The 11,375-nt window shown below is 42.6% G+C and overlaps 1 protein-coding gene across 1 annotated transcript; it reads right to left on the bottom strand.

The window, feature by feature from the left end:
- Nucleotides 1–3,846: 3,846 nt before the first annotated feature.
- LOC111873229 (fork head domain-containing protein crocodile) lies at nucleotides 3,847–6,017 on the bottom strand. Its single transcript, XM_023867764.2, has one exon. It carries the CDS (start codon nucleotides 5,572–5,574, stop codon nucleotides 4,306–4,308), a length of 1,269 nt encoding a protein of 422 aa, XP_023723532.1. The 5' UTR covers nucleotides 5,575–6,017; the 3' UTR covers nucleotides 3,847–4,305.
- Nucleotides 6,018–11,375: the final 5,358 nt, after the last annotated feature.

Here is an 11,375-nt window from a genome sequence, read left to right as displayed (position 1 = left end):
ATTTTAATCTGAAAATATTTGAAGAAATAATTGAAATTTTAATGGAAATACGGATCCAAATTTTATGTGAACCTATTTACTAACTTATTTTCGTTAATCGTATACATGTCTGCAGATTTACATTAGACAGTCAATTGGCACGTTTCAGGTTTGGTTAAATGCACGTCTTTCTCGTTCTGAGAACATTAATCTGATATCACGATAACTTGCTGGAATTAGATGTTAATTACGTTATGTTTGTCTTCCTCGGATCATGACGCGTCCTGTTGTTGGAAATAATTACATAACTTGATGCTTGTAATAATTTCTAATAGACATTTCTTCTGATTGTTTCTTTAAAACAATCCAGCGTTTAAAAATTATTGCCCAACTCGTAAAACAACGATGCTGTATACCTAGAAAGTGACAGTTATATAGGTTTCCTATTTCAAGAATTGAAAAATAAAGTTATAATAACGACAAAAACGAAAGGACAAGAGGTTCATTATTCAAATTTTTAAGCACTTTAAAGAACCGTATATTCAGGGAAGGCAAATTTGAAGTGTGTTGCTGGCCCAACTACAGTTTACACAAACTATTCACTCACACAAATTTAAATGGCTTAGAATATTACAGTCCGGATAGATGCTGCAGGAAAGCGTGTTTTTATATGGAAAAGGAAACTCAAAACTAGAAAATTCGTTCATATATGAGATCAAAATCAGTTGTTCGGATGCCTAAATTGTCTTTACCCTTTCAAGCCTGAAAATCACGTAAATAATATTTAAGAACTTAGTTCACACCAGGTGGAAAATAAAACGTGTCTCTATTACGGAGCCCAACTGAGTAATTCTGTGAAAAAAATCGCTTGTATGTTGTCAGAATCGCACGAAAGATATAAAAACTACACCGCTTTTATGTTAAGGCGGGTGGTGCCTACGTGTATTAACCATTGTAGTTTAATAAGTCAAGTGCTTCCTATGTTAGCATCTACTGGATGACGTGCAACTCTATATAGGCCTGTTGTAGTCTACGCGTTTAAAAGTCCTACAGCCTTGTCGCTGCTCCCATGACGTCATCTAACACAACTGTATTTATTTGTGCTCTTTGTCTAACAAATTCCATGAAGAGGTCTCCTTCTTGAAAATCTAACAGTCGCTCAGCTAGTCAAGAAATCTCCCGCCTTTTCTGAAGACAAATCTTTCTTACAGTGTTCATATAGGCTGTTAAGCCCGACATCCTTTGTAAAATTTCACAGCATGCAGGAATTCAGTAGGGAGCTGTTAGCCCCACGTATAATTACAAAGCTGGAGGACCACCTTATATCGACTGACCTACACAATATATTCGATATACTCGCAGCTAGAATCTACATCTGGAGGGCGTCTCCTCCATCCACACCCTCAGGACGCGACATGCCGAGCTGTCAAGGGAGCCACTCTTTATCTGATTTCGGTTAACCCCTGCTAACGGTCTCGTGTGATGTGAAGCCTAACTGGAAGCATGTTCGTACATTAGTCTAATTTGTATTTAGGCGTAACAAAAAGCTAAAAAGTAAAGGTGTCCCTGTAACAAGCCATGGAGGCCCATAAGGTTGTGAGAAATTGAAGCTCCCACATTATCTAGACAGTCGGCTCACAGATGGCGGTAAGGTTGTCAGCCTTACGCTCCGGCCACCCTTTACCCCCCAGGAAGATTCCTGGTACTCGTTTCTGTTAGAGGTTGAGTCAACCTCAGGGCCATAGTGCGGCTGGAAAGATGAGGTAACTTGAAAAAATCCACCTCATCGGGACTCAAATCCGCGACCTCCCGGCTTGTAGCATAGTACTTCAACCAACTACGCTACCGCGTGCCCCTGTAGACCTAGCAATCATTATTCAAACAGACCCACATAAATATTTGTTAATATTTTGAATTGTGGCAGATCTCAGGAAGGTAGGCCCTGTGTTACTTTCTGAAAATAACGAGTAATCTTAACAAGACATTGAATCTGGCTTTACACGTCTGTACTTGTACTGATGTAGGCACGTGTTCACGCAGCTTGCTAGGCTGGTCGCTGTTGTGGCCTAGTATGGACAAGCAAGAGTGAGCCCACATGATGATCACTACTAGGGCCCATTAATTCAGATCAATAACACTTATCCTTTCTACATCAGCTATTTAAACATCGTCAGATAATCGCCAAACAAATTATATTGTCTTATACTGTATTGTATTATAATAATGTAGCCTGTTACACGTTACTAAATTGAAAGTTTCTGAAATTAATACTGCCTATAGAAGTAATTTAAGATTTGGAATTAGATTATAGCTTATATAATAGGTCTAAATTTCACACAAGGAAACGAAATCCGTTTTTTCTGCAGCTATTCCCTAAATCGTCGACAATTAAGTTAATTAAATTGACCTAGGCCTAAGTTAACACAAACCTTCATATTCTTCAGCGTATGTTATGTTTGCTTAATTTGCAAAATGTGTATCAGTTTTCGTTTCTGTCACACAAATGGATCCGCCTACTTCATGAGTATTCTAGAGACATGGATGAAGGAGAAAAATAGGCATAATCCAATAGGCTCAATTTTGGGACAAGAGTCAGTTTGGCTTAAAATTAAGAATAAATTTCGAACACTTATGTTCTTATGTCTTTAGACATTATCCACCGTCCTGCCCATATCTAAAAACCGTCCTGTTTATTTTTCAAAACAACTTTTCGGAGGCTGGATTCTGTCTCCGTCTTCAGGTAAAAACCTAGTCAGTTCGGAGATAGGGAGAAGCTTTATCGATTGGATCCAACTGAGTAGGTTTAACCTGAAGACGGAGACAGAATCCAGTCTCCGAAACGTTGTGTTTTGAAAAATAAACAGGACGGTTTCTTTTAGATAAAGGCAAGACGATGGATAATACCCAAAAACATAATATTTGTACTAATGCACCATCGTCACAGACTTCTGATCTTATTTCTGTTCGTTTCTACGCTACGCCACAGTTGTGTGCTTAGCCATTTGATTCTAAAGTAAACATTTCAGGGCCGTTCGATATTTGTGCTACAACACCGAACTTGTAGCCAACTTACAATAAGTAATATAATTAAGCCACCGAAATTTGTGTACGAACCATGGCCAATAACGGAGCCTCGCCAAACTTCCGCTGAGCAAGTTACGTTTCGCTTTGTGAGGGACGAAACAAAATATGTAACACAATTTTCTGTTGTGAAACGTCTAATTTTGTTCGGCAATAAAATGTTTAATATTGTTTTAGCCTGTTATCCTCTCAATTAGTACGGATGGATGGGATAATTAGGCCTTATATGTGGAGGATCATATAAGTTTGCATCATAGTTAAACTTTCCTTCGAAGAGGAAGATTAGTTAAAACTACTAGAAACATAATACTTCTACACAGTAACAATATAACTGAAATTCTTTGTTATTTTAATTTGCTAATAGCAAGAATAAGCTGAATTAGATGACTGCTCAGTGGAACAAGAGAACGTGCAAGTCTGTGTAATTGGTCAGCAAGTGTACGTTATCAGTCTACAACCGCCGTCACAGTAAAACAAGAAATTATTGAACCTGTAATATGATAATGAAATAAAAGAAAAATACGCTTATATTGCAAGATATCTGTACTCTGAACAAGTGTAGAACTCACTAACTTAGGGGGCAACAATTTCACTTGCAGATTATCATATTACGGGGAATTTGCTTTGAGTCAGTGGCAAGAAATGGAAGCACTACATAAGAAACGACCAACATTAACAAAGTGTTAGTCATATATTAGGCATCGCTGTTCATTTCGAAAATTATTTTAAAATAAATTTCATGTAATATTTAGTGCATGGGCCTATGTTTTCATTTTGGCATCTGTCACGTTTCATTTCAGTCTCGCTTTAACAGATTCGCGTGAAAATTGTATTATCAATATTGGCCGTTCTTCTGAAGTGTTTTCAGTTATGTAAAAAGTAGCAAAGTTTTCTGTAATTTTTAGTGTTTATTTTTCATTAATAGTTTAAGTTGGCCGCAAAGCATAAGAACTGATATTGCAAGAAGAAACGTTACTTCTGGTGACATATAAAAATTACCATGGCAGTGCCAGTGTCAAGACGAATATGTAGATGCACTCTCTTTATATATAAAATCTCTTGTCAGTATTTACATACATTATTTTCACAGATTTACTATACAAGTATGCACATAGCTCAACTCGGACACAGTCCCGACAACTAAACACCTACAAGGAACGTGTAAAGATGAAGACAACACATGTCTAGTTCATTGTCTCGGCTCACTTGTTTTGGAATAAGTTATGAGGAACATGCTGGACTCACTCAGTACTTGGGAGGACCGCTGCAGTCTTGCTGCTGGTAGTACGACGCTGGAGGCCTGTACGCCGCGGCGCTCGCCGGCGGAGACGCCGTCACTGCAGAACTGCGAAACCCGAGCTGACAACTAGGGTTCGGTACTGCTTCGAACAGGTCCCTGAAGCCGGAAGTGGACTCACTAACCTCTGCGGTGCTATACCAGGCTGCACTCGCCGCCGCAGCCGTGTGCCGCCCCCCACTGAACTGTTGCGTGGCCCCCAGCTGGTGGTGAGTCGCGGTGGTCCCAGGGGTGGATGCAGTGGATGTCGTGGGGACCAGCAACTCGTCCTGGTGCATGATCCCCTGGTGATACTGTCCCGTGCAGTGGTATGAGTACATCGCGCCACGCGAACCCGGGTAGCTCAAGTGCTGCTGCTGTTGTTGTGGCGGGCTGCCGCCCCTACTGCCCCCCGTCATGAGACTGTCCACACTGAACGTACCCACCACCCCCGAGGTGTCCATACTCACATCCGTCATGTGGTGGTCCACGACAACTCCCGGCTTTACGTCTTGCTGTTGGTATTTGCTGTTCATGCAATTGCTCAGTTCTACTGTGGGTTCGCGTTTAGGTTTGCACTCCACGGGACTCGACTTCAGGACCTTTGTGTCTGTGGCACTGCTGCTAAGAAGGGCCTTCTCCTCGGCCCGTTTGTGCCCTTCCTGTTGCTGTTGTCTCTTGAGCGCCTCTTCCTTCTCCTTTATGGCGTCCTTCTTCTTGAAGCGTCGCCTGCGCCTCAGGTAGGAGCCATTGTCGAACATGTTGTAGGAGTCGGGGTCCAGGGTCCAGTAACTGCCCTTGCCCGGCTTCTTGTCATCCCGCGGAACCTTGACGAAGCACTCGTTGAGGCTCAGGTTGTGTCGGATGGAGTTCTGCCAGCCCTGCTTGTTTTCCCGGTAGTACGGGAACCTCTCCATGATGAACTGGTAGATGCCGTTTAGTGTTATCCTCTTGTCCGGCGCGTTCTGGATGGCCATGGCTATGAGAGCGATGTAGGAGTAAGGTGGCTTCACCATGTCCTTGACCGGCCCATGATGGAGTTGTTGTTGGTGAGGGTTCAGTGGGTATGGGGTCGCGGCGTAGGGGTAACGGGAGTACTGGTCATAAGGGTAGGCGGCGGTGCTGGCGCTCATGTGATGTGCCGCCCCCGACATGGCGCCCGGGTAACCAGCGGCAGCAGCAGCGGCGGCGGCAGAGTGGCGGTAGTAGCCATTCTGGTCCCCGAACAGCGTGTGCATGTTGATCGTGGTACTCCCGGAGTAAGTGCCGTGCTCCAGGGTGACGTTCGACGGCACCGAGGTGCCGCCTCACACGGCCTCCATAGCACCTATCGCCCGGTGCAGGTTGCTTGTTGCTTTGTTGGCCGATCAGCAAACATCAACACTATTAACAACACATGTGTAGAGAGGAGTGTGGTGGGGGGAGGCAGGATCTCTAGCAGTGACTCCCCCTGGCCAAGTTCCTCAGCATAAACATTTCGACTGCCCCTGCTGTACCGATAAAAGTTGTGGCAGAATGCAATCACTCGCAAAGCAACTTCTTATTATGACACACAACACAGCCCGGTTTACACAGAGATTAAGTGAAAACAGTCTGGTTGTTTCCTTTCACCACAAGGCTCACAATGTAGAGAAAACAGTGGCTGGTCCCGGTCGAATTAGCGAGCTAACGCAAGATCAACAAGCAGTGCCGGACTGAGAGGAGTGCTGGGGGCTCGCTCGGCAAGGCAGACAGGAGCGCGGGTTGCGACGCACGCATTGGACAATCGGTGTCACATGGCACGCCCATATCTCCCCTCCGTGACCAACAGGATCGCTTCTCTTAGCGGAACCACGCCCTACTCATGCACCCTTAATTGAATTCGAAAGGCAAAGGAGGCGTTTATTCAATTTGGATCGTTCGCACCCTGATACCCCCCTCCCTCCACTCAGACATCCCCCCGGGTGGTTTCTTTTAATGAAACCCCACCGCAGCAATTCGACAGCAAGAACATGTTCTCTCTCCCGATACTTGCGTGAGAAAGAGATGGAACGGGGGGCAAAAAAGATTTTAAATTGAATTTTGCTGGAAGGATCTTCTAAACAGATTACTATCACCCTAAGAGAAACACCCGAGGTAACTAACACCATATCTTACGATGTACCTTCTCATATGTGGACTTTGGCTTGGTGGGAAGAGGGTTTGGGGGGGGGGGGGGGGGGACGGACAGCTCAGGAAAAGGCTTCGAAGCCAGAGAAAACAATGTAGCATTACACATATAAACCGGGTCGGCCGTCAGGACCGTGAAGCCACAGTGGTGGAGGCCTCCGTCCTTATCTGCAGGCGTGCGTGTTTACTGTGCAGTGACTTGTTGGTGCCTAGCCGTGTTCACTTCAGCGGTGCTCTTACAGGTACTTCGTAGTGTTTATTAATTTCATTTAGATCGTTAACTGATATCCACGTTGTTCTGCATGTGTTCTGTAAGGTCATACCCCAAACGCTGCATCTAGCGTGCTTTTATTACATCTGGGACTAGCTTCTGTTCATCCCCTATAGCAGCCTTTTCTTTTTTTACTTTTATGGATAAATTTCGTAAGAAAGTACGTTTTTTTATATCTTCCCAGAAATTTCAGGAGGTTGGGAGTGGCTTCAACCAGTAAATCCCTCAAAATAAGGCACTGCATCATATATTTGAGTTTAAATTTATGAAAGCATAGAAGAATCCAGTTGGCGTTCTACACACGTGGGACGGCGTAAGTATTTACGCGTGTTTCTAGCCTGTGATTTCAACTTAAGTAAGGCTGGTAGGTGCAGCCTTATTCCTAAAGGAACATTCAAAAGAGACAAGCAAAATGGAACACTATGTTTAGTTATTTGGTAATGTGACTGTGAATGTAAGTTTTGTTGGAATTGGTTCTGAAATGGGTTAAACTAAAAACTTCATATCATTTACCATTAAAACCACAGCTGGAAATTATAAATTCGGGTAATAAGAACCTTGACGTTCTGAATTGTGGGCCTGCTGTTAGTACCTGCCTGCTACATCGACTGTGAACCGGAAGTGACGCCTCTCGCAACACAAATCATTTCAGTTCAGCTTACCTCCTCATATTCGTCCCTTCACATGCGTTGCTGTAGGCCTGTCTTGTGCAAGGTTCCGAATTTTTATTAAACTTTGGAAACATATCGTGACGCTACTTAATTGTACAGAAACAAATTTCATGGCATTCAGTGTTAAGCGGTTCATCAATTGTGCATTGGTGTAGGTCCGTATATGCTTTGACTGAATTCCTAGTTCGTATGTTTGAATCAGTCTTGAGTGAGGTTTGTCACTCAGTCCAGATAGGCTAAAGACACGAAATGTGGATAGAGCCCTAAATTAATTGTTCCCTATGTTAACGTTACGAAAAATAAATGCTGATTCCTGCTAATTCGGTAGAGTCAAGAATTTTCTCTTCTCCAAGACGTCCAGACCGGCTCTGGGGTCCACGCAACCTCCTATCCAATGAGTACCGGGGCTTTTATCCCGGGGGTAAAGCGACAAGGGCGTGAAGCTGACCACTCATCTCCTTCCAATGTCGAGGTCAAGAAAATATGGATCTATACATCCACTCCCCCATACGCCTTCATGGCGGAGTACTTAATTAGTTAATCACAAGGACAACTTTACCTGCTTCCTGCTAATTAGAAGTTGAAAAAAAGTATGTTCTCTTATTTGCGGAACTAAAACGAATGGTGAACCGGAAATCATTTGAAAGGAAACGGTCGTGACCTAATCGAGGTACTATCCCAGCATTCGCCAGGAGGACCTGAGGAATACCACGGTGTTCTGATCAATAATGCAGCGGAGTAGCTACAGAAAGCGAGTCTGGAACTGTATCTCTGTACCACCCTGTTCCGTACGAATTCGTTGTTGCGTCATCGCAATTCTGACACCAAACATCGATCTTACGTCATCAGCATTCCTTCATATTCGGGAAATTCGGGTTCGAATCCTGTCACAGAGGCCGACTAACCTGGCTGAGGGGGTCTCTTCAGGCAAATCGTTACAAGGGCATAGAAAAGATCCATTACCATAAGCGAAGAACATCACAGGATCCTGTGCAGAATATCCAGTGGGATAGAGAGCAAGGAGGATGCAGGAAACTGCATCATGAGACGGCTACTCGCCGCTTAACAGGTAATCTTCATGATGATTATATCAACCGGGGGGGGATGGCGCGTAACACAATTGGGGGGGATAAATGCTCATAAAATTTCAGTTAGCTAACCTAAGAGGAGCCCGCCACGGTAGCCGTACTGTCTTCGCTCGCTCGGAAACCGGGATCGTGGGTTCGAATCCCACACAAGCCATGGATGTTTGGTGTGTGTACGCCTTTATTCTGTGTTTGTGTTGTCCTGTGTTTAGGTAAAGGCCTTGCTATGAGCTGATCACCCATCCAAGGAGTCCTACCTTCTGTAAAGTGATCATGAAACTGAGAAATCAACTTTATGCTCCAAAGTGCGAGCAAGAAGAACCCGCTTGGAAGACGTGGATTGTAGAATAGACCTATTACTGAAATGGATAAGATGGGAGGGCCTGGACTCAGTAGGTACGAACTAGGAATTCAGTCAAAGCATATACGGACCTACACCAATGCACAACTGATGAACCGCTTGACACAGAATGCCATGAAATTTGTTTCTGTACAGTTAAATAGTGCCTAGGTAAGTGTCTAGTGAAGGACACAGACCCCCTTAAGATGAACTTTCGTGTTCCGTGAAAACCTTAACCAACTGATAAGACTATCAGTCTGCTTCATGAAGCTAACTAATTAGTAATTAATTAAAATTACGCGTGTAATATTTATCTATTTCCCTTTTTTCTCCTAATTTTGTGTTTGAAATTCCCATTTATATATGTTCCTTGTTTCATAGGTCACATTTCTTCAAATTATTCCCATCGCTGTACAGATAACTCATATTGAGGTCCAAGCAAAATGTTCTAGTCTCTGAGAAACAGGAGAGGGCCTATGATATAAAATCCAGCCTCTTCGGTCCGTTATAATTACTACCTTTTTTTTTCCTTGGCACTACAGCCCCAGTGGACCTAGGCCTACCTCCATGAACTTCTCCGTTCACTTCGGTTTTTCTAGATCTTGCACATTCAGTAGGACTCCTTGGGCGAGTGATCAGCTCTTCGTAAGGCCTCTACCTGTACACAAACACAGAAAAACGAACACAAACATCCATGCCCTGAGTGGGATTCGAACCCACGATCCCGGCTTTCGAGCGAGCGAAGACAGTGCACGCCTTAGACCGCTCGCAGGACTGAATTATTATATGCCTTCTTTATAATTATAGATTCTTTACGAAACGTAAGCTTCTATAAAATGAACTGATAATTGGAAGGCCGTAAAGTCTGTTGTCTAATTTCTTCTCCAAAACAACGTAGGCGTAACGGGGTTTAATTGAAATTTATGTTAGTGCAAGCATGCACTAAAGGATTCCAAGATAATTTAATTCTGATCTCTTATTAGTCGATAGACTCATGATGTTTGCCTACTTTTACTACGCCTGTTTATTATTATTATTATTATTATTATTGTTGTTGTTGTTGTTGTTGTTGTTGTTGTATTTCTATGTACTCGTGACAACTTTGTTATTGACCTCTGTGCTGTTAAGTTTTTACGTAAATAAACACGAATTTAATTTAATTTAATTATTATCATATATGCATCAGCTGCTAATGTTGTTTGCAGGGATGTTGACGCATTCGGAGCCAGGAAAGTTCTCCTCAATCGTTCTTTGTAATGTGCTTTAATTGTTACTACTGTTATTTGCACGTACCTGAACTAGAACTGAATTTAGTTTTCATTCTTTCTAAATATTTACACTTTACAGTTCTTAAATCTCAGTAGCATCTAAGATTTGTGTTAATGAAATTATTATTTTATTGTAACTTTATTTGTTTGTTTCCTTCTCTGGATTAGTGTGTTNAATATAGACAACAAGCTGAATAATTACTATTATCCACTCTGAATATTTATACTTTTCATTTCTCAATTAAATATTTATACGTTTCATTTCTCAGTTCTAAATAACAACTTCGATTTATGTTAATTAAATTATTATTTTTTTTTGTTTACTTGTCTGCATTAATGTGTTTTTCCTCGAGAGCTTGCCTGTAATTTGTCTTTGACTTTATGTTATGATTGTTCATAATGTAATTACCTGTTATCTACCTTGCTCTGTGACTGTAGTTTACTTTGCAGCTTTTGATTGACACATAAATAATAAAGAACTGAAATGAATTATTGTTATTGTTATTATTGGGGTGTTACTGCGCCCACTATTGGTCTATTGTACCAGCCCAAGATGATAGATAATTGGTAGAATGAAGATTGACAGGGGAAGCCGAAGTACTCGGAGAAAACCTGCCCCAGAGCCACTTTGTCCACCACAAATCCCACATGATCAGACCCGGGCTCGAACCCGGTCCGCCGCGGTGGGAAGCCAGCGACTAACTGCTTGAGCTTTGGCGCGGCCAATACCAACTTTACGTGCAACTGAAATAAGTTTAGAACTTTTTATCATTTTTTCTAAAATATGATTCATCATAAAGGACATGCCTGTTCTAAGTACCATGAAATATAGGCCCATATCTCATTAATAACTGTAATATTTATTTCAAACATTCTTCTAAGTGATTTAGGTCTATATTTATCGAATATATGTAGTGTTAATGACCGCCTCTATGGCCTAAGGGTCAGAGTTCCTGGATACATTCCAGAGGTCCCAGGTTCGATTCCCGGCGCTACCAGATTTTCTGGGAAGTAGTGGGTCTTGAACGAGGTCCACTCAGCCTCGTGAGGATAATTGAGGAACTATTTCAAGGAAATTGCGGTTCCGGTCTAGAAAACCGAGATTAACGGCCGTGGGGATTCGTTGCGCCGACCACGCGACACCCTCTATCCGCAAAAGTTGGCACTAATCTCACATAGAAGCGGCGGTCGCTCGGTTGGTGTAGTTGGTTTGCCGGCTAAAGCCACGGAGTTATGTAGTGTTAATAGGTTTAATA

This window comes from Cryptotermes secundus, unplaced genomic scaffold (assembly GCF_002891405.2).
Source record: "Cryptotermes secundus unplaced genomic scaffold, Csec_1.0 scaffold1849, whole genome shotgun sequence".
NCBI lineage: Eukaryota > Metazoa > Arthropoda > Insecta > Blattodea > Kalotermitidae > Cryptotermes > Cryptotermes secundus.
This window is presented reverse-complemented; position numbering and strand designations above follow the sequence as displayed.